At 36.0% G+C, this 24269-nt stretch overlaps 2 protein-coding genes and 1 pseudogene across 10 annotated transcripts in view; 1 reads left to right on the forward strand and 2 right to left on the reverse strand.

Annotated features, from left to right (window-relative positions):
- The window catches only part of SCAMP1 (secretory carrier membrane protein 1), a 41241-nt gene extending 24230 nt beyond the window's left edge, over positions 1-17011 (forward strand). For all 5 annotated transcript variants that reach the window (XM_058864770.1, XM_058864766.1, XM_058864769.1 and 2 more), the window contains 5 exons: positions 2716-2844; positions 8384-8543; positions 10212-10313; positions 12125-12242; positions 13807-17011. In XM_058864770.1, the coding sequence (XP_058720753.1) occupies positions 2716-2844; positions 8384-8543; positions 10212-10313; positions 12125-12242; positions 13807-13971 (674 nt within the window). In that variant the 3' untranslated portion in view covers positions 13972-17011. The remainder of the gene's footprint in view (positions 1-2715; positions 2845-8383; positions 8544-10211; positions 10314-12124; positions 12243-13806) is intronic.
- A 2774-nt stretch (positions 17012-19785) lies between these two features.
- Positions 19786-23918, reverse strand: LOC131572648 (uncharacterized; annotated as a pseudogene).
- LHFPL2 (LHFPL tetraspan subfamily member 2) overlaps positions 19786-24269 on the reverse strand; it is a 121861-nt gene continuing 117377 nt past the window's right edge. For all 5 annotated transcript variants that reach the window (XM_058864772.1, XM_058864771.1, XM_058864773.1 and 2 more), the window contains one exon: positions 19786-24226. In XM_058864772.1, the coding sequence (XP_058720755.1) occupies positions 23970-24226 (257 nt within the window). In that variant the 3' untranslated portion in view covers positions 19786-23969. The remainder of the gene's footprint in view (positions 24227-24269) is intronic.

The raw sequence follows: 24269 nt of genomic DNA on the forward strand, positions 1-24269 counted from the left end.
AACATCTGTTGCTGCACTGATTGACACGACCTTCTCCCTAGAAAAAAGCAATAGAATGATCATAGCCACTTTGGACCCCACCCCCTGAGTCCTGTAGTCTGAAGTCCATCTCACCAAATTGGCCAGCTTGCTGCCAAAAATTCTCTTGCCCTTTTTTAAACAGGTGGATTCCTTCCTCCCTAACAGGCTACAATCATTTAAGCACAACCCATTGTTACAAAAACCAAAACCTTGATAGCAGTCAGGAAGCCAGATATTGATCTGCACAGTGTGGTAGCTTCTGGTTGTCCCTGTTTCTGTGACCAGGAAGAGGAGGTGATGATTTGGGCAGCAGTGTTTGTCACTTGTCTTGCCAGTGCTTTATAGTCTTCCTTGATCTTGCCTATTTTTTGACTTGTGGTATCATTTGTAGCCATGTGAGAAAGTAATAGTGGGTAGTGGTCCATGCTCTTGGCTAGTTGGGCTACCCTCTTGGCAGCATCATGGATCTTAGTCCCTGGTAAGTAGCATTGCCCCTTGGGACTCTTGATCAGACTGGTAGATGGTGTCTCAGTGCTGAAGAGAGTCCCTCACTCAGCATTTCTTACCGTAATGACTATGTCCTGCTGGTCCAGACACTCCTTGTTGAACTTGCTAATGGACATCTAAAGCCTTTAAATCATTATATCTGTTTTGGTGTGGAAGTTGGAGGGTAGAGGTTGGACTTGGGCTCTGTATTTGTGGGTCACTAGGATCCAAGGTGTCTCACACTCAGTGATGTCCATTGTAGGTGAATGGTTTTGAAGCCATTTCTCTATCTCTCTTTCCATCCCTCTAACACTGCACAGCCTGTTTCAATTTGTCCACCTTCTGCAACAGTTCATCAAACTATGCACATTCCATTTAGGTACAAGCCTTTTCTCCAGGAGACATATCTGTGCATCCATTGCAAGCTACCACATGTACTCACGTCTCTTTCCTTACCAGTTCCCTTGGTGGATGTATCAGTCAGACTTTCTCTGGGGCTGTCTCAGACACACTAATTTTGAGACAAGTGCCCACCACTATAGCAGAGACCTAGAGCATTTAGCACTTACCTGAGGCATGGACTTGCCTGTGGACTGCAGCTCTCTCCCTGCTCACCCCTCTGCACAAACTGCTGCATCACATCTTTTTGATGCACCATATCCTGGTCACTTTTGCTCCCTAAAGCCAATTAAATCTCCCACACTACTACCAGTAATGCTCACTCCTGACTGGTTAGTGAGAGCTTCTGTGCTTTGGGCTGCTGCTAAGGTGTCCCTAAGCTCAAGAAACTTCTGGACAGCTTGGTCTGATGTTCACCCCCAAACTTACTTCAGTTGCACTTGCTGCTGTCCTGACTCACAATGGCCGTATAGTACCAATAAGTTAAAGCATGTTGTTAAGGGCATTGTTCATATCTCCTGAAACACTGACAGGCTGAGGACATTGACCACCCCTCTAGGAAACCCATACTAGTGTTTGACCATTTTCTTGGAATGAAATGCTTCATGATGTCCATTATGAACCTACTCTGGCACGACTTTGAACTGTCCTGTGTACTGCATTTCTGGATCCCAGGGACATGCACATTAATGCACAGGGACACCTTTGAAAACACTATAGAGTGGTCTTGATTGGAGAACAAAGTCTTCTGCAATTCTCTAGCTATTTGCATTCAATTGCCTTAAGATGCTGGCTGCACATCTAGGACACTGTTGTCATATGTTGTCTTAATTTACTATGGTGAAAGATCTTCAAGGTGGTGCATCATCTCAGCTTGATGCCTTTGGCTTTCTCTGCTTAGGTTCTGTGTGGTATTGCATTCAAGCTAATAAAAGTGTGCTGCTTCCTATTTCAACTTATTTATTTGGTCACATGGTGATGAATATATCTCTTTCATCCAGAGTTTGAGATGCTATCGCAAAGGTTTGTTGCAGTGATTATCTCAGCTGAATCTCCAGGTCTGTGCTTGATATGACTTTTGTTCAGCAGAATGTATACTCTAACCTGTGATCAAATAAGCATACAGGAAATCCAAGTGTCTGATCCTGTGTCCTTTGCAGTGTCCTCACTCTGTCATACAACTGTATCAAAATACAGTGATGCTTTAGGGCATATTCTTGTTAGGAAAAAATACTTAAAGACCAGTAACTCAGTATCTCAGTAACTGTATTTCTTGAGACTTCCTGCCTTTTAGGTAAGTTTTGACAGGAAACCATATTGGGAACTAGAAATACTTTGCAACTAAAAATTGCAAATTTCAGGATTCTGAAAATGAAGAGTGCTTTTCAGTCCCCTATCTTTGTATTCAACAGGCTATGTGAGTATGGTGGGAGTTTAGGGAAATAAATACTCATATATAAGTCAAGGAATTCTCAGATTTTTTTTTTTTCCTGTCCATGTCTACTTCGTGAAAAATTTTCTTACTTTTTAGGAAATGTCAGATGCCTGCTTAGTCTTTTATGTAGATAAAATATTGCACTTTCCTTGACCTTCCTACACTTAATTGTATTTGATTTCTGAAGTTTTTATTGAGGATTGCTCTTAAAACTCTTGGGTTTTGGTAGCCCAATTTATTCATCCACTTGAGAAACTCATGCATTAAACAGTTTACAAAAGGTTCAAATGTATATCTCTTCCAAGTATACAGAGACTGAAATCTGAAGCTACATTATAAAGGCCTTTTTTTTCCCTATATTTTCTGTTTTGCAGGTAGAAAAAATAACTGGCCACCTCTTCCTGAGAATTTTCCTGTAGGTCCTTGTTTTTACCAGGATTTTTCAGTAGACATTCCTGTAGAATTCCAGAAGACAGTAAAGATTATGTACTATTTGTGGATGTGTAAGTATTTTCTTTTTAAGAAAAATAAAGTGCCTATTCAAACTTGGTAATACATACGTGCTACTTTGGCTTTTGGAACATCCGTAATAAAAAATTATTTTGAATCCAGAAGCCATGTGTTGAAGCAAAATTTTATGTTAGCTTTAGTTTTAAAAGTATTGAATTATGTCATAAAAGCTTCAACAGAAAAAAAAAGATTATCATTGTAGGGCAATTTCTCTCTAACTTATTGCAATTGTCTGGTTTAAGTTTCTCCAGTTGTAAAATGAACTTTGACCATTTATTAACTTAGAAATTATTTTACTCTTTTTAAAATCTGCTTATATGTTAAGGAATAAATCTCACAATTACAGTTAATAGAATTTTGAGTTCAAGATGTATAATATCCATTTGCTTTAATATACATAGTTTTGTATAGTTTAATATGGTTTTAATCTATAAAAAAGGCTTAATATTGTTTTACCCTATTTTTAAAAATAGAAGAATCAGTCCATGTTAGAACTATCCTTTGTAGGCAAATAATGCTCTACACCATCTTTGTAGGATTAATTTTGCTCTCATTGAGAGCCTGTGTTTTGACTGGAGAAATGCTGAATTAAACAAGTGTGCAGATGCCACACTTGTTTCTTCTGCCTTGTCCACTGTGATAAAAGCCTGACAAATATTCTGACTCTGATGAAATTGCAAGATAAAGATACTTTGATGCCTTCAATATATTTGTAGACTTCTAAGAAAATGTGGATTTCAGATATTTTCTATACTTTTTTTTCATAGCTTAAGATGTAGTTGGGAAATCTCCATAATTTTATATGTTACTCTGGTAATCCTGTTGCTGTGATTGAGCCATGTAAGTGAAACACATAAAATGAGCAGACAGCATTGGATCAAGTCAGTTCCACTTCATCATAATCTACGGATTTCTATATTTGTTGCTAGATTGTTAATCTTCAAATAAGCACCTATAGAGCGTATGACTGGTCACTCTCATAAAGTTGACAGATAATTTAGATGTATATGTAATCTAAGGTGAAATACTCAGAATTTTAGGATGGTTACCAGTTCTGGCCATTTGCAGGACTGAGTTCTGAAAGTGCATATGTTTCAAATACGAGGTGAAGTTGGGCAGTTAGAATTGGAGCGTTGATACTGTACTTAATTTTCTTTCTTATGCCAACAAGTAAAGGAAGAAGCAATATTATATTATTTCAAAATATATAGAGCTGTGCTTTTATGTGACAGCTAATCTTCTAGGTAGACTGAGGTTTTAACCATCATCTTGCACTTTTTGCGCATTAGCTGTAGTACTCTCTGACGTATATAATACTCAGGAAGTATGAACAGGGCATGGTAAAGAAAAAGACAAAATCTGATTCATGGTTAAAAAGAAAAAAAGATAAAAAAGATTGTGTATAGAATCCCATCCCTTAGATTTGGCTGTTGAGTCAATCCTTGACACTTGAAATTTCCTAGGATTGCATCTATGTGGTTTGGCTAATTTCTCATTTACTATTTTTCCTCTGGAGAGGTACTTATTCCGACATCTTATAAGGTCTAGGGGTTCTGTGAACATAATCAAATTTGGATAAATCTAGTACCGCATTCTCAGTACTTTATAAAGTCGGTACTTTTCCTTTGTAGTAGCCCTGGGAACAAACTTTCTAGTTTAGTTTTCTATGTCTCCACAGTTAGAATTAATTTTATATCATCATACTTGGTTTTCATATCTCTGAGGAAATGTCTTTACCTAAGAGCCATATGCTTTTCCTTTCATGAAAAAACATGAACTTTGTATCCCTATTTCATTAGCTCCTTTCTCTTTTCTCCTTTTGCATCAGAAGTTTGAGTTTTCTAGTTCTTTGATGTGGTTTTATCTTTGCACATTTTTTCCCCAGAGGGGAGACTTTTTTTTTTTTTTTAAACAGATTGAGTACTCACATGTTTTTGTGAACTATAACAATTAATTAGCAATGACTTTTCACAGTTGCTGTTGGAGTTTTTCTATTCTATCTTGGCTTTGTGACCATCGGTGCTTTAAGGACTTGCACAAGAAAATAACAGTTTTTCTAGCTCACTAGCACTGACTGCTGATTTTTAAATTTTGCTATTGCTTTGTGCAATGTCAAGTACAATGTCTCTTGACTTATGCTAACAGTCAAAAACAGGCTCAAAAGCTTGTTTTCTAGCTGCTTTCCCCACAGGCTGATAGCATGTGCCAAATAAACACCACTGATTTTCAGAGGGTATTTCTTATTTGAAGTTACAAACTGAAGAGATTCTGGTAGAAAAATAATACCCTATTTTCTTTTTCTGTTTAGTAGAGTTTAATCTCGTCCTCTGTCTGAGGATATGATAAATGGTGTATATCTATGTATGTCTGTATATCAGTCTGTGTAGATGTTTGTTCTGCCTGTCCCTGAGAACCTCCAATGACAGACACTTCACAAACTCCCTTCAAGCCTGCTCTAATGGGTTGCTGTCTTTTAGAATTAGAAGATGTTTCCTGGTATATTAATTTAATTCTCCCTTCCTTGGTTTGATCTTTCCTGTTCTATCCATTGTTGTAATGGAAAAGGCATTTATCCCCATTAGTCATCTCGTTTTGCCTTACTTATCATAGTTCACTCAGCCTTTATTTTTGGGTGATGTTTTATTGAGGTTTGACTGGTTGCTGTCATACAGATTCACTGTTGGTCCACTCCATATTATTATGTGTCTTTTAGTAAGTAGCATCAGGAAATTTTTTAAAAGTACCTTCATATTTTAGGTAGCACATGTTTATGAGCTGATCCAAGACTGCTTAACGCTTATTTTATGTTATCTAAGTCTGTTCTAGAATATATTTTTTCCCCATGGAAGATTTTTCTGGTTTTTGTAAGGCATATTAGCACATCTCTCCCAAGTGAGCAGAACAGACTAGGAACAAAAGCCTAACCAACATCTGAAGCTACTTGGTGCTCCAAGGTTATGTGTGATCAAACTTCATTAGCCCAGTCCTCACTTGTGAGTTGCCTTGTGGCTTCGAAACTCTCCATTCTTTAGGCATCTCTTTTCCCTTTAGGCAGTTCCAATCCAGGCTGACAGTCATGTGTTCTGATGTGGACTTAGGTTTCCTGAGAATATAATCAATGAAACATTACTGAAATTAAACTTAGTACAAAAATTTGTTTTCATACAGTCTCAAATGGAATAGCAAAATCATCTTAACAATGTACATGCCAAATATCTTCAGTAAAGACTTGTTGTCTTTAACTTGAACTAACTTTCAGACACTTATGGATGATAAAGTGTAGTTAATTAAAACAAGGAATAAATCTAAGGAGAATTCTTTTCTTCAGGGAAGTTTATACCAACAAAAAAAAGTATTAATATTTATTAAACGAATGCAGTCTTCCACTGTTGACTCTTATTCTGGCATGAATGCCTTTTTTTCCTACTTCAGCTGCTTCCACACACAAACTAGGAGAAAGCTTTCTTCAATCACACAGAGTACTCTATTGTTATAGCTCTGAGGTTGTCATACAGAAATTGCATGCCAAAGCCCTAGGTGATTTCAGCCCCCAGGTGGTCATTATTTTCTAATAGCTTGTATTATGGTTTAATTTGCTGAGGCAAGGAGGTGGAAGGTACTTAAAACTCTTACCCTGAACTTCACAAATACATGTCTGTTCATATAAGAGCTAAGCTTGCCTAGATCCCTTAGTGTAGGTGTTGGCTCAAAGGATAAATGATTCTCTGTACCTTGCAGCAAGCAGGCAGAGGCTTGAAGGGCAAGCGCAGTGAAGTGAGAATTGTCAGTCAAGTCTGCTGTCTTCCTCTATAGCTTGCTAATACTTGTTTTGTACAGCTGAGACTCTCTGTTACAGTAGTGAAGCACACCCTGTATAGTATCAGTTGTGGGTGTGATGCTTCACCCTTTTCTGCACTGATGGTACTCTTTTAAAACTTGTCCTGTTACCATAATTGCAGTTATAAAAAAAAAAAAAAAAAAAAAAAGGTAATTTTGAAAAGTTCAAGCTCCACCAGAATTTGAATTTTTCTTGTAACATAGGAGTCTCCATGTGTTCCAGTATTGAGTAGAAAAAGAGAGAATATGCCTTTCTCGTACTTACCAAAGGAAGGCAGGAACTGGGATTTGTATAGTTTCTTTGCTTTATGAGGCATAAACATACAAATTCTGAAATTAGTTGTTTTGCCAACCCCTTGGGGCAGTGCTAAAATATGTAGATGTAATAATTGCCTTTTATTTAGAAGAACAAAGTGTTTTGATTCTGGTGACTCTTACAGGAAATCATTATTTATCTGAGGAAATATTTTCAGTTTCATCAGAATTCCATGGAATGATCTATGCATCTTGCTTTTAAGAGTTCTTTCCCGCTGTGTTGATTTAGAGCTCAAGTCATAATTAAGACAGCAATAAAGAGTTTCAGGATTCTTTTATTCAGAATCCTCAGTATTGTGCTTGTTCTGTTGACCTTACCATCCAGTAGAATCACTAAAATATTGCTCTGAACTTAAATAAAATTAAAAGCATTGCTGTCAGGAGCAGTTCGTGCAGTTATAAATCTCCTACTTTATCCTGATCCACCAGGAAAGAAGTTGTTCTCTGAGGCAGCAAAATCCCTCCTGAATCACTTGTTATTGCTGAACAAAGAGAGAAATTCATGTTCATATCTGAAGTCTAGCAGAGCTAACTTCTGTGCCAGATAGCATGAATGTAGTAGTTGTAATGTTTCTTAATATTGCCTTATTCTGTTCTAAGAAGTAAACTTAATTGAAATAAAATGTGAAGTCATAATTCAAATGCATTTTCTTTAGTAGAAATTGAATAGTTAATATGTAACAAGGTCTGCCAATGAGAAAATTACACAGATCACCAAAAAAGCAGATGTTCGAAGTAACATTTGAATATACAAAATATATTGAAGTTTTTATTAAAATATAAGATATAAAAATATATCTAGAACAGCTTCTTGCAGACCGTGTTTTACTGAGGAACATTCTTAATAAGTGGGGTTTTTTTGTTTTATTATATGGAAGACAAAGCTTTCTGTTGAAAAATTATTTGGGAAATTTTTGTTCTCAAATTTGAATGTGTACAGTGTTTATTTTGTGATGCACTTTGTCATTTTAAGGTGTCTCAAAAAACACTCAGTAGTCTCATAAATATATATATTATTACTGTAGAAAAAAAATAAATTATTATTGCAGCTGTAGAAACCTCTTTTTTCTTAATTTAATGTTTGAAAATGTTTTATTTGTATGACAGGATATTTTTCCATTGCCAGGTAGCTAGTGGTACTTGAATTTTCATGTAGAGCGTTCTCACTTGTGAATACAGGATTTACCTGAAATTTAGAAAACTATCAAAATCAATTGATTACAGAAGGCTTTGAGATGCTATTGGTATTGTCTGCACTCTGTTTTGTTTAAAATGCTGTTTTGTTTAAATGTTTAAAAGTTCAGGTATAACTTCAGCAGTTGTAATAATTTATTGTTTAAAAATAACTTAATTAAGACTATTTTGCTTTTTCTTCTACAGTCCATACAGTGACACTGTTTCTTAATATCTTTGGATGTTTGGCCTGGTTTTATGTTGATGCTACGCGAGGGGTTGATTTTGGATTGAGTATTCTCTGGTTCTTGCTTTTTACTCCTTGTTCTTTTGTCTGCTGGTACAGACCACTTTATGGAGCTTTCAGGTAATAACTTCAGTTGACTTAGGATATTCAGAAACTTGTCAAAATGTATAGCATTTCAGAATTTGCTTGATAATTATGATGATAATCCTTTAAAGTGCTTTCATTAGTGCTTTCATTGCCATTAATTCAGTTGTTGAATTTGAAATACTGATGCCAATAGATAGTAATATAATGGAATATCCTTTAAAATATGTATCATTTTTACCACAGACAAAATATTTGTCGGAAATACTTAACTTTGTTAAAGTTAATAAGGGCTGGTAACAATTGTAAAGAACATTCTCATTGAATTTCTGTCTCTTCACACCAAGAATTTGAGTAGGTTAGTAGTCAATAGTGTCCTAAATTTTTTGCTTCCTGAATGAACTTCATAAATAACTACCCTTAAGTGATGTATTTTTAAGTGATAGACACCTACGGTATCTGTAATTGAAATAGCCTGAGATTCTTAAGAATTAACAGATCAGGTATATAGTAAACAGGTATAGTACTTTTCCTAGTTTTAGTAATCTTTGCAAACTTCAGAAGCATGAGGTGTGTGATTAAGAGGAGAATGGTGTGTTTGCATGGAAAGTAAAACTTCTTAGTGAAGACCACCATGTAAAGATTTCAAGTCCTGTACTCCTAAAGTTGTTTTTGGTTTTTTTTTACATTGAAGTGATTCAGGCTGTTCTCAGCTAAAGTACCCTTATTCTTACATTAAGACTGATGGCCAGAAGTTGCAATTAACTGTAACGTTTAGAGTACAGGAAGTATTTATTTTTGCTAACCAAGGAGGTATTGCTGTACCCACAAATCTTTGAGGAATCATGTAGTTTAACTTGCATTTCCTGTCTAGTAAATCCATAGCTTTTCTTAGAGAAAATTGGTTGGTTGAGGAAGGAAAACTACTACTTGCATATTCAACTTTCAGTCAGCTGAAAATGAAATAGTTACCGTACTGAACTTGTTGAAACATTGGTTGAACTGGTATAGAAATTACAAACTCCCTTCTGCAGGAAGAGCTTTTAAGGGAAAAATCTGTTTCTATAACTTAACTAAATGATTTCTACTTTGAACTCTAATAGAAAGCATAACATATGATCAATAGTTTTAACAGTAATAAGTTGAGTCTTTTTTGAAATTTTGCCTGTACATTTATATTTGGCTGTTTCTGAAATTTTATTTATTTTCAGTCTTTGTAAAGCTGGCATTTTAGTAATTTAAACAGCAAATGTATTTTGTTCATTTTACTTCAAAATAGCAGCTGCTTCAGTATTTTGGTGTGCTCTGTGTTTCAGTAATTCCATATGATATTTTACTTTTCACAAGTTAAATACTCTCTTCCCATCTTTCCATCACTGTGAACTTCACTCTGAAAGTGGAGCAGAATTCTTAATACAGACTTAAATGGTTAGTTGAAGAGGCCCTGCTCTGGGCTGAGCAGAACTATTCTCACCTTTCTTAGAGATGCAGGTGGCAAAATCACTATATTAAAGAAGAAAGAGCAGTTCTTGTAAATAAACACTCTAAAAGAAACACAGAATTGCTGATACTTCAGGTCACTTGATAAATGAAAGTACTTTTTCTCTAGTTAATGCAGAAAGAAGTTAGAGTGGTACTACAGAATATGAATAAAAATAATTAATTTTCTGGCTGCTTTAATAATTTTTCCCCCACCTCTTTCAGGAGTGACAGTTCATTCAGGTTCTTTGTGTTCTTCTTTGTATATATCTGTCAGTTTGCTGTACATGTACTTCAAGCTGCAGGATTTCAAAGATGGGGAAACTGGTGAGTATTCTGTTTGCCATAGTGTTGTACTGTCTGTAAAACAAACACTCATATTTGAAGTAACAACTGTAATACAATCTGTGTTTTTAAAGGAATAATATTGTGTTCACTGGAATGTTACACTTAACTCTCAAAAGAAAGCATTTCTGGAGTGCTCTTAACTAGGAGAAGTGGGTGAAATGTATCCAAAGAAAGTGAGATACCTCTGTTACTAGCCTGGTCAAAATTTTATCCTTCAATTTAAACTTCTTTGAACTTTTTCACACGCTGCCTCCTCTATTTTGGTGGTGTAAGGAGTTATTACTCGTTCTGTATTTAAGGTAAAGGAAAACAGAAATTTAGACATCAATAATATATTGTTTGCATATTTTTTGTATTGTTAGGTATTTCCAATTATATTAATATACTTCCTACTCACTGAGAAATTTATGGCTAAAATTTGTAGAATGAGTTAACAAGGCATTTGGGTGAATATAGTAGTATGTCTTTGATGTTATTTGAAAAGTTTATTTGAGTCACATCCATATTATGTAATATGAATTACGAAATAAAGGAATATAATTCTTTTAAATGTTTGCAAATACATAAGCTTTTACTTGAAGCTTGTATGTATATTATCTTTTTTTTGAGTCTTGGAGGTCACATATTTAGATTTTACAAGGAGAAACTATAGGGAATCAGTCACTCTCTTTGAAATAAAGGAATTAACTAAAAGCAAGGTTCTAGCAAGCCAACTAGTAACAAGAGTCACAAGTAGCAGTGCTGTAGTTGGGTAATGACACTTTCCTTTCTCAGTGCTTTTTGCTGCAAACCTCAAAATTCATGCAAAGCAGACAAAACACTATTGCTTTAGAATTGTTATGTAAGGAAAGTTCCCTGTTTATTATTTTTGCTATGGAATTCTCTATTGCTTATTCATCCAAGTCTGGGAAGTGTGCTTTTAAGTGTACTTGGGGAAGGAGAATTGAAAGTAGCCAGATCATCAGAAAATCCTAGTTACAGTTCGGGTTCTGGGGTTTTGTGGTAGATTACAGTAGGAGATAGCGGATATCAAAGTGGTGTGAAGGGGTAACTTTTAAGGTTTGGATTTACATCATTATTTGCTTTTTTTTTTTTTTACAACATTGAAAAATCTTTTTCATCTTAATGCATGGGGTTTTGTTCTTAAGACAACCTGCTTTTTTAGGTTTAGTTTAGTTTTCAGGTCTAAAAATCTTAGTATTTGTTGGTGTTTCAATTTTGAAGAATGGGGAAATGCTCAAAGTAGATACTTATGTAGTTTTTTCTATTATTTTGTCTGATGCTCTCCACTTAAAAACATTATATTAACCACAGTTGAGAAAGCATCACAGTGTGGATACAATTAAATGAGTCTTCACATGGAAGCTATATAGGTGTGGTATTTTCCTGTTCCATATTTATAGAAGTTAGAAACTATCTTTTTAGGGATATTTTCTCATCTATGAATTCATGTAGTCCAGAATCAATCTGAAATGACAGTATAACAAAAAAACCTCAAGAAGTTGAGAAGCAGCTCTCTAATTTTGCTACAATTTTGTGCAAGGATAATAATATTTACAACAATTTTTCATATAGTTTCGCTGCATTTTCTTTGAAGAAATGGAAATTAAGCTTTAAAAACATATCATAGAACCAAAATTTGCTTATGTAAAATTCCCATTATTTTTCTTCAAAAATACTCAAAATGGTTCAGAACCAGGAGGTTATAGATTTTTTCTTCCATGAGGGTATCTTTGATTAAATGTTTCATGTGCTGTACTAGTAAAATTTGTTCTTTCTCTTTTCTTCAGTGGGTGGATTTCATCTCTTACTGGACTTAATAAGAGTATTCCTGTTGGCATTATGATGATAATCATAGCTGCACTTTTCACAGCATCCGCTGTTATCTCACTAGTTATGTTTAAAAAGGTAAGTTACATATTATTCCCCTCCTTTGTTTCCTATGTTTGATTTGGATTTTGCTTTCTTTCTTGAGACAGGTACTCTTTCACAAAGTAGTGGGGATTAAATTGTATTTTTCAAGGTGAGCCTTACCTACTAATAACTATACAGTTTTGCTTGTATTGTTGTGGAGTTACAAAATGCTGTTTGTACAGTGCAGGTATTTTCTGCAAATGGGGGAGGATAGCTCTGAATTAGAGAACCTGAGAGCTAGTCCTGCCACAAAGGAGTAGGTGACTGCACTGGACACTATTGTAGTTGTAGATGCCAGGTTGTCCAGCAGGCGCAGAGAAGTGATTGCTAAGTTTCAGCTTTTACCAAAATCATTCCTATTAAAATCAGTAGAAGAGAGAGATGCTTAGGACCTCAGAAAAGGAATTTTATTTATGTGTCTTGGTTTTTTAATATTTTATTGCCAGCTAATGATGCAGGAGCATGAAAACTCAAAGTGATAAACTCTTTCTCTGTGGGTACTTCTGGTGAATTTCCACACAGATCTAGGTAAAGATGCTGATGCACTAGTAAGTCATTGAGATAAATTTAGCTGGGAATTACGATGATGATGTGCTGGCTGAATTCTAGTAACTCAACCTCATTTACAGTTAGATTTAAAGATTTTACACATATACAAATTCTTTTGACCTGTTCTGTAAACTAGAAATTTTAAGTTTGCGCCTGGAGATGTCCTTTTTCGTTTTCTGTAGAAATACTCTATAGATAAGAAGAAACAAATAAGAAAAATGTATGGTGGAATACGTTTTTACACTTTTCTTACTGTATGCATCCCGATTCTTTACAAAAATCTGCATATTCATATATGATTTGGTATATTTTTATGCACGAGAAATAGTCATATCTGTAACAGAGAAAAAAGTTACATTAGTTTTCCTGCTACACTGAAATGAAACTGTCTTTGCAATATTATTTGACAACCTTTTTGTGACTTAACTGAGTCACAAATAGCATTTGAATTTTAATATTCAGGTAATTGAAAGTTAATCAGGATTTTTTGTCTGTTTTGTTGATTTTTATTTTGTTATATGCCATATTTTTAAGAGTGTTTGTAAGTCATACTGTTTATTCCTCTGGTTATTATGCAGAGCTGTCAGTCATCACACTAGTTTTGCAAATGTTTACTTGTCTAATTAGGGTATTTTGAAATTTTTAATATTCAGTCAGAGTGTAACTTCATCTTGTAACCAGTCACAGTAATTAAAATGTTTCTAAATTGTTGTAGAGGAAAATTCACCAAGTATACATCACACATTTTAGTAAACATGATGAGACCCCTCTGAACTTGCAGATAATTACAGGTATCCTGCATAGTCAAATTGTGTGTGCAACAGGACAACATAAAATTCAAAAGTTTGTGGGAAAAATTTCCATGTTCTCATCTCTGGATTCTCTCAAACACATGAACAAATCACATTTCCCCACCTCACACCTCCACTTTCTGTTTGAGACTTTGCTATTGGTCTACTCAGAAACGGGAAGCATGGTACCATTTTCTCAGTGCTTTTCCCCTCTGTAGGTGCACGGGCTGTACCGCACAACTGGCGCGAGCTTTGAGAAAGCGCAGCAGGAATTTGCCACGGGAGTGATGTCCAACAAAACTGTACAAACTGCTGCAGCCAACGCCGCCTCAACAGCGGCCACCAGTGCAGCTCAGAACGCCTTCAAGGGTAACCGGATGTAGAGAAACAAAGTCACCACCGTTCTTTTCAACTGTTCTTTATTTTCCAGTCACTTACTGTATTCCCTAAATGCCTAGATCAAAATTCACATGGCATGTTTGTCTCTTCTGCAGCTGTGCATGGGTTAAATGGGAAATATTTGGTTTATTTTAGTATAAATTAATTTATTTTAAGAAGAAAACCATTTTTCCCCTTCTTTAACATGTTGAATTCTACAATGTAAAGCTTTCCATATTTTATGGAAGATAAATAATTGCAACAGTTGGCCTGAGAATGAACCTGTGAAATTTAATGATCAAATCAATGTATTAAGAATCTGGAAGGTTTTTTAGCAATTCACTCCAGTATTTTTTTTTTTTTTACATTCAGGAAACACTTTGGATTTATTACTTTTCTTTGCAAGAACTGATTTCTCTATTTCTACCATAAGAAATGGGGTAGACTGAGAGATATGGTTAGGTTTGACTACTGCTTTTGCAATTTCAGCAGCTGCTGGGGTCAAATACAAGTAAGAGTATAAATTCTTTCCTTATTTGCTTTTGTTGGGGTTTTTTTTGGGTAAGTCTTTTGATATAAACCTGTAAGTTTGCATGAATACTGTTGAGTTACCTGATCTTGTTTAGGTAGTGTTTTGTCCAGAATTTACCTGCACCACTTTACAACATTTGTTTGTATCTATTTCCATGGAGTATTTTCTACCTGTGAGAAATTAGTATGGGGCATAAACATTCTCTGTAATAGAATAGTTCAGTTTAAGGAAGTTAACTGGTGATTTCAATCACAGAGCTAAGTGAGTATATATTTGCTGTTTTTAACTTCAGTATTCAGATATCCCCTGTCCCTCTTCTATGTGCAGTGGTATTTTTATTTTATTTGGGATTTCTTTGGTTAGTTTTTTTGTTTGGGTTTTTTTTTTTTTGTATAGATTTATGTTTAACTGTGGTACTAAATCTCTAGCCTGGACAGTCACTCTGTTTACTGCCTGTCCAAACCACTATATATATACAGAATCCAATTTTCTAACAGGAATATTGTCTAAAATCAGGCTCTTTAAGCAATGGCATTTAATGAATACCTGAATGAATTTTAATACTAAACTCAACTATCTCTGTGGTGTGATTTAAGCTATAGGAAAAAACTTTTAAACTATTTTGATTTGGCAAAGGAAGAAATGTTTATCTTTATTAAAGTTAAATTTTAACTCATTGAATTGGAGGCCTAAGAGGTTAGATTGGTGCTGTGAAACTAACGATCCATAATGGTACATACCATCACAATATTTTAGAATATAATATCGTCAGGGCTTAGTATAGTGGGAGTTTCTCTCCTTTGAAGACCCTATGTTCTTGGATTGCCTCGTGAGACTTACATACGATACTTAAACAGTTTTTCAAACTCTTCTGGAAAATGGAAAGATGACATCCCACAACCTGTGTAAGTATACACTGTGGCTGAAATTAATTAAGGTGAATAATCTTTAATAACACAGCATAAAGTTCTGAGGCTCTCCATGTTCTGGACTGAATTTCATAGAGTTCGTTTCACTACACTGTATTCATAATAACAGAAGCTCATTAAAAAAAATACTCCCCTAACTTAATCCTTGAATCAGTAATATAGTGTTAGCATGAATTCTCCTATTAGTTTCCTTTAGTTTACTAATTTCTGTAAACCAGACTTGAATTTGAAAAAACATCATAGTTCTACCTATGCTGAAGTTCACAGTAATGAATATATTTGCTTAAATATTCTATCTAACAAGGCTGTTAAAATGTCATAGTAGTGGACATGCTAACATGGAACTTGAATTTGCGTGGAATGTTTTTAAAGCTTTCCAGCTCAAAGTCACTGTTCTCTGCTGAGATTGGGGGCCATCATTCTAGAAGCTATATATCAAAATTATCCTTTTCATATGTTAAACTTACCTTGAGGGTTGTATCTAGGAACTCTGCTATGGATTACTTTTAAATCTAAATTTAGGGAATTCTTTTGGTATCTCTTGGATAGGAATCCTAGGGACATCATCCTTACAATTTAACTGAAGTTGAAGATTGCATAATTACCAGAAAAAAAACCCAAACATGTTAGGAATAAAACCTGAATTTGACAGGTAGATTTTTTTCTCAAATGTTTGAAAGTTCCTTGAGAAAACATGTGTCATGTTCTGTGTATAAGAATGGTTGATTTGTAATATCATGGGCTGAAGGTACAGATTTAAGCCTTCTGAATGAAATTTGGGGTTGTGTCAGTTTTGAAATCTTTAAACAAGAAATCTGTGACACTTTGCAGCCCAAAAGGGAGGGAGAAGTTTGTTTAGCTTGGCAACAGAAGGCTGAGATTTGTTGAAATATTTTGTACCTAACAAAAATTAGATTTTATGATCTCTTATTAATCAGAGTATGGCGCCCACTTGAGTTGTCTTTTTGTAGTATTGTGACAGAGTATAAGGTATGAAGTTTAAACACTGGAATGTCAGTAGTTATTGATCTGTAATTAGAAGTTGTTTTTATTTATCTGAGGATGTTTGTATATTTTGTAAATTACTAACAATGTCCTGCCATCCTGGTGAATGTCATGGTTCTGTACAAATGCACTTCTTCTGTCCCTCTGTTGCATGTCTGGGTAGTTCAGAAGTTTTGTATATTTATTGTATTAACACAGTGTCATAGAACAAAAAGACTTTTTTCCTAGGTGTTCGCTCTGCATAGTTTTGACCAATAATGGGGATCTTTCTTCTAACAGTCAGGTTGATGTGCAGGGAGGATAATCTATGTAAAAGTCTGACTTGCTTTTTATAATTCTGTATATAGATGCTGTATTTCTGCTGAAATGGATGTCCACTATCAATAAATCTGGTTAAAGAGAATTAGTCTATTTAACTGTTGCGAAGAAAATTCTTAAAATACTTGCAGTTTACATTTCTGTGCTGTAAACTCACAAGGGTTAAAATTAAAACATGCTCTGTCATGACTGAATGGAATTCTGCAGGTATTAAGTGACTCTTAAAGCACTACTGAAAGTAAAATGAAGTTGCTGAAAAAATATTTGCTTTGGTAGTATTTATTTTTCTAATTTCTGCCAGTGAATCAACATTCCTGTCACTGCTGTCCTGCTTTTTTCTTTTTCAGTCGCTATCACAATATGTTGATTTTTTCATGTAATGTCAGCACCTGCTGTCTAGTACTCATCTTACTACTGTGTTTCCTCTGAAGAGCCAAATGACTTCATCTAGACAAATGTGGTGTAGGTAAGTTCGCAAATGCATGATGCATATTCATGCAATGATATAGCAAATAGTGCTCTGATGTACAGTCAGGATTATTTTGGAAGATGGCAGATATGTGTTTTTGAAAACACTTTCACATGCATGCATCAATCAGTATTGAAATTCTTCATCCACTTGATCTTTCTTTGTAATTTACAGATCTAGGATGGCAGTGTCACCAGACTATAGGAAGAGGTTTTGTTCTTTCTTGTAAATGTAACTATGGTTGTGGTGCTCTATGATCTAGTTATGTTTTATGTTTAGAATTATTACCCCATTTTAGTGCTCTCTGTGGGAAAGAATTCCTTTGGTTTGATCTGGTTACTTTCCTCAGGAAATTGTAAGCATGGAGTTGGAAAAGCATGCACACACTGAGAGAAAAGCACGGGTTAAGAGAACTGTAATTAAAAACACTCAGTGGTACTTCTGAAAAGCTGTTTCTGTGAAGGAAAAGGGACACACCTAGAACATTCTGGTTATGAATCTGTAATAGGGCACAGTAGGTCAGATAATTAATTAGGTTTAACTCAGTTACATTAAAATTACATGAATTAGTTTGTATTTTTTTTCTACAAATTAATTTTATGCCTGCAAGTAGCTTTTATTATCATAATTAGAAAAAGCAGGAAGATTTACAAAGAAAGTAGTGCAAGTCTAGCTCAGCAGCAAAAACCAGTGAAACTTTATACAAGGATTAAACTAAATACAGTATCACGATAGTGAGGGGAAAAGAAAAAAGGCATTGATAAGGATGCATAACTTGCAGCTCATGCTGCCATACATTTTGTTCTGGAAAAAAAATAATTTCCAGCAGTTTAATGGAAGTATATACAGCTCAACCAAAATGTGCATTTTGTTGGATGAAAGTGATTATTACATGGAACAGTTGTGGTTTCGATACATTTGTTTTATTGTCTGTCAATACACGTGGAGCTTCCTGTTGATTAAGTAATGTACATATATACATATATACAGATAGACAGATAGATAGATACTGTCTTGCTTTTAGTGAGTGCTGCTTCATGTTCCTGTGTTCCTGTTACATTACACTCAGACATGAAGGAAAATACTTCAGTATAGAGGAGCTGCTTTTTAGAGTGTTGAGAATAATCAGGTTTGACTTACTTATTTTCCATGATTCAGGAAGGGAAACTTACAGCTGGAGAGATGGGAAATGTTTGGGACTGATTTTTATTGATAATGTTTGAGGCTGTATTACAGGGCTGGTGCTGGTCTGGTGCAGGCCTGGAAGACAGGCTGGCCTCAGTTAGTTGTGCACTCAGCTCTTCTGCTCTGTGACTCTGTACAGCTGGAGTTGGGTAGGCAACACTGGCTGGAGCCCAGACCACTGTACAGAACAGCTGCTCTGACCACTGGTGCCTCTGTGGCATCAGCTGCTCTGACACTGCTGCAGCTGACAATGCTGCTAGTAGATTTGATCATGTTTATAGCCTAATTAAACAATTGTGTATGTCTGAGCTGTAGTCATTGCACACATGCCAAAGCATGGTTGCTGTTTTTCAGTACAGAATTGTCTTTGTTGTCCCTGTATTTTTTTAGAGGATTACATGATGTTCTTTATAGAGGAGTGCATGATGTTTCAGAAGAAAAAAATGCATATCCTGGATTTTTGCCCAAGGCTTATCGTGACAACTGGAAGAAGTCAGAATACAGAATCAAAGAATCAATTAGGATGGAAAACACCTAAGCACTCCTGAGGAAATTGACACTAGCCTAATATCTGTGTGATTAAATTTGGCATTCTTTGTCCTTTACTTTGGTCAGACCAAATTACTGATCCCACCACATCTGAGTGATAACTTAAGTCAGTTACAGATACTGAGATACACTCTCAGATTTTCACTGATACGAAGATACTCCAAATGAAAGACATTTGTTTGAGAACAAGCTTTCAGTGAATTGCAGAACAAGACAACATCTTTATGTTCATGTCACTATAACAGTGGTAATAGACATCCACTTTGTAATTGCTCCACTATTCTAAACCCAGCTAGATCTTGGAGAACAAGTTACAATATGGAAATCTGTAACAATACACACAAATGGAGACTGGAACTCCGTGCTATTGCCAACTCAATTAACTTTACCGAAAAAGGAAGGTAATGCTTTTGGCGAGAATAAGTGTTTTATCTATACCTGTTTTGAAATCCATATATTGACTATGGTAGTGGTGCGCTCAGTGGCCTCTATCCCCTAACTTCTGGGCTATAGGTTTCTAAATGTTCCAAGTTGCAACCAAGAGCTACTTCTCTGAAGTTCAGGAACTATTAAGGTGTATTTAATAAACTATACATGATTAATTATATATAAATTCAATAGAAGTGGTCCATTGCAACTGACAAATAAGTGACGTGCTGACTTTTCTTTAAAAGTATTTAGCTGAAAGCTAAAACACACTGTGGCAAACACCATTTTAAAAATCTGTGTATGATGAAGCAATATTTGTTTTACAACTGTTACTACCCTTTTTCATAAGAAAGGAAATGCAGTGCTTTAGTTGCAAAAAGAAACACATTTTGACAGAGCTATATTCAATTAGAAAGTCTCTTTAATGCAACTGTATTGTTTAACACATAGTTACAATTTCAGATCACATACTTCTGATCAGTAAGCAGTAATAAGTGTTTAAGTCAGATGGGAATCTGAAATACATCACTGGACTGGGATCTTAAATGCTATTAAAACTACTATTGAATCAAACTTGTCCAATATGCTTGTATTAAGGTAGTCAGACTCCTGTTAAAAGTTCAAAAAGTCACATTTAATTGAAATTTAGATTAAAAAGAAGACATTAGGTACATCATTCATGCTAACAAGTATAGTGGTGAGTCAAGAACAGAAAAACAGTACCACAAATAAACCATGGCTCAAAAGCTACTCTAGCTGGATCACTGCAGCTGTTCTTCCTATACCAAGGAGCTGTGTACGTGTTGCTGCCATGCTCTGCTTTTGCTGGACTCTGCCCTTTCCTTGAGGTGTAGGCACCAGTGCCCATGGCTTTCAAAGAAGGCCTGAACTCCTCTGCATTTACCACTAGGATGTGGGAAACTTCAGTGCGGGGATAACAACGCAAAATAGAAATTATTTGTCTGAAAAAAAATCTCAGAATCCAGAGAACTTTATTGAGTAAAATAGATACAGAGGTGATATAGACAACCCAGAAATAGCTCAGTAGCAATGTTTTTTTTGCAGTGCCACATTACAAATAAAGCACTCTAAGAAACCTTGCGGACCCTTTTCAGCTTTTAGAGTGTTAATGGCCAGAGGTTAAACAGCTTCACACTGGAAGTGTCTCTGTTCTGAGTAATTCAAATCAATCTAGAAGATATTTTTGTTAGATCTTCAAGCTGGTATTACTACTGTTGTATTCATCTTCAACATCAGTGTTTACTGCATTACTCTATATCCACACCACTAAATTCCAGCCACTTCTTTTCCCTGGGAAGTCTCTTTTCAAATTACTTGTTTAAAAGCTAAAACTAAAAAAAACCAAAAACAAAACAACAAACAAAACCCCCTCCCCCAACAACAAAACAACCAAAAAACCCCTACAAAACCCATTCCTTGTATTGCACGTCTCACACAAGTCTGTGTATATATATATATTTAAATATGCTACAATTAAAAAAAGGTCTATGGCACTTTATTGAATATAAGTTTAAGAAGTTGATGAAACCACAGATGTTTGAAGAAATCTTCAATACCACAAAACAAAGTTAACTAATTGGCACACAGGTTTAAAGAATCCACAGCAAATTCCTCTAGATCCTATGCAGTGCATGTACATTAAGAAGCAGTTACACTCTGCAGCCCCCTCATGAAATCAATTAAATTAGCTTTAAGCTGATTTTTCTTTTTTTGTTTCCCAAAGTGCCTTTGAAAGCTACTGCTGAGGTGAACTTCAGGAGCAATTTAAACAGCTGTGAAATTCAGTGAGTGCACCCTGCACCTGAAAACCTTATCCAGGGAAAAAAAAATTCTCAATATATACCACCTTATCACTTGCTAGAAAAACAGAACCCTGAGAAAAGAAATTCTGACTATTTCTCCTCTGTACTTCTTCCCAGCCTGTCTTCTATCTGTGCTATGTGATGAACATGGATATTCTTGCAAGTTAGTTAATTATGCTGTTGCAGAGCAAGCTGATAATGTACCAGCAACAAGCAGAAAAGCTGGTTGTTCTTGCTTACGAATGCAAGCAAAAGCAGTATGTGCCACTGAAAATCTCTCCTTTGTACTTAAAAAAATCAAACCTAAACAAAAGGTACTATTGAAATTTTTTTAGCCATCATGTGGATTGCAGCAGAGGTCAGCTAGTAACATGAATGAAGGTTGTTCATTGTTTACTTCTCAGGCAAAGCAGAGTATGCCCTCTCGACCTTTGTGAGAACTGACCTGACTAATCAAGTGCTTAAGCCAAAGCAGCATTTTTCACTCTAATACTGTGTCAAGACTTGTTGGCAGTGGTTACATGGACTTTGGATTGCTACCCATCTAAGGAAGCTAAAACTGTACATCTACTTAGTAATTCATTTTTAGCTGGTTGATAAGGTACTCGTACAACTGCTTGTCCCCTTTTTCCCAACTGCAGGGATCCCAAGGACAGGGCAGAGCTAAGCTGGTGGCCCAAGTTCAGTGTCTGCTCCAGCAGGGGTGCAGGAGGGATGCATGGAGGAAGCCTTGCTGGACCCCAGGTACAAGGCCAGTACATGTCCTTCAGATGTATGGGGTGTCTATGGCGCAAAGCCAACAAGACAAACACAGGTGTGGACAGGGTGTGCGGGCTGTGATTTTCACCCTGAGGCACCACTTTGTGCTGGCAATTTTGCTTTATTAAAATCTTGGTTTTTGCAGGCAGTTGGTCCCTGACAATAACTTTTGGATGGGATTTAAATTCAGTATTTAAAAGAACAGTGAGTTTTAAAGTAGAAGATGGTGAATGTGGGTTGCAGGAGCAGGTGAATGCAAGAGGCTAGGTTAAAACAATCCCTTTTTGATTACAGGCAGAAGCTGACCTTATTGCACTGCGTCTCAGAGGTCACCTGTGTATCTGTCCAGCATGCAGGCTGCAGGCAGAGGTGCAGGCTGGGAGCTGCTCTGTGTCTGTGGTGGGCAGCAGATGCTGGATGTGGACCCAGCTCCATGACTGTTCACCTCCAGGACCTCCAGGCTGTCCTGGGCCCACTGTCAGGACTGCTGAACAGCACTTGTGTTGTGAAGCACGTCAGCAGTGCATTGAAAGCAGCTACCTACCTGGACAGTAACAACAATTTTTTTTAATAACTAATGGCACATTTTAAAGTTGACTGGCCAGGCAAAAACAAGGATCTCTGCTTTGTGTAATAGTGAAGCAACACTGTCACTGGATGATGTTAAACTACCAAGAAATAAGAAAAGCAATATAAAATTCATCGAGTATTTAATTAGAACTACTTCTTGGATTAATTATCCCCAATGCTCCTATGGCACATTTGAATAATTTCTGTGTTTGTTACAATACCTTACAAACTTGCTATCAGAAGTAGTTCTAGTAAGTGAGGCAACACCACAAATAACACAACCAGCTGGCTTTGAGAAAAAAATGGCATTTGTGGCAAGGTCTGTTTAATTTCTGCTGATTTAGTTAGAAAAGGGTCTACTACTACACATACACAAAAAAAAAAAAAAGAAAAAAAAGAAAAAAAAAAAAAAGAAAAAAATTCTTCCAGCCATATAGAATTTGTCATGGCTTTCTGAAAAATTTAAATTTCCTAAAGACTCATTTGCGTGTGGGTCATGAGACAGACTGATCTGTAGACTGGGAATGCTGTATCACTGACCAGAGAATAAGTAACACCGTTGAAGTACAATGTGAAATCCACTGTTGTGGGAGAGACTGCAGCCCAGGTAAGGCTGGTGCTGTGGAGAGCTGTTGTCTGCTTGGGATTTCAGAAGTTCTAGTAAAGGCTGTAGAAATATTTCAGTTTTATCTGAATCATGTGAGAGCCAATCTAACAACAGCTTCTCTGTCTAGTCAGCGGAAACAATATTTACCTGCTAAGTAACAAGCTGCACACACCTTGTGCTCTAAAGTTTCAAGAGAGAGAAACCTGGCAGGCACTTCACTTTCTAAATGCCTAAAGATCGGTGTAAACATCAGTTTTGTTCTCTCCAATATAAAGTTAATATCCAAGAAGGCACTGTACTTCTAGGAAGTTCAGTACCAAAAAGCACCTCCATGAAAATGGTACTAAACCAGGTGATGGTGAAGAAATATTCACCAGTGAGGGGAGCCCTTGGAAATCCAGCCTCATTAAAATAGGCTTATCTTTTGCTTAAGAAGAGAAAAAAAAATGTGCTGGCTTTTATTATTTTAAACCCAAAGTGACCAAGGTGGGTTAGTCAATCCAATCAATCAGAATGTGTCAGTTTTAACAACATTCCCGCTATATACATGTGATTGATTACTCACATCCCCAGTTGGATTAATATATTCCACTGTGTCCTGATCACAGAATGAAACTAAAAATATCCCCAAGTATTTACATTCTGCTTTCTTGGGATCCTTTTTCTGATCCTCATTGCCCAGCAAAGAATAAAGACCCTTTCAGTAGTTCACAGCTGGAATGCATGGGGCTCAATCACACAAATGGTAAAAACAGGTAAATGGATCTGCTTGTCCAGTCAATGGAAAGCAGATAAAGATCCAGGTGCCGTTATTTTCCCCCACTGGAGTTAAAGGAGGCAGATAAGGTTTTTTCCTTCTTCTATTTCTTCTTGCACTTTGTCACTGGATGTGGCTATTTCAGCTTGTGCCGAGAAGACTGCACAGATGAACGTCAGAACAGTGCCGCCGATAGCTGTGTAGAAAGCCCAGCCCAAGGAGCAGTCTCCTAGTTTGTAAGCAGAAGCATAAGGTCCACAATAGCTTATCGCCTTCTGGCATCCCCAACCTGCAGGGTAAAGTATCAAGCCTAAGATAAGGAACAGCCCTAGAAATAAAAACAGAAAGAAGTTTAACAAACAATCAGTTTA

The sequence above is a fragment of the Poecile atricapillus genome, chromosome Z, assembly GCF_030490865.1.
Source record: "Poecile atricapillus isolate bPoeAtr1 chromosome Z, bPoeAtr1.hap1, whole genome shotgun sequence".
Lineage (NCBI taxonomy): Eukaryota > Metazoa > Chordata > Aves > Passeriformes > Paridae > Poecile > Poecile atricapillus.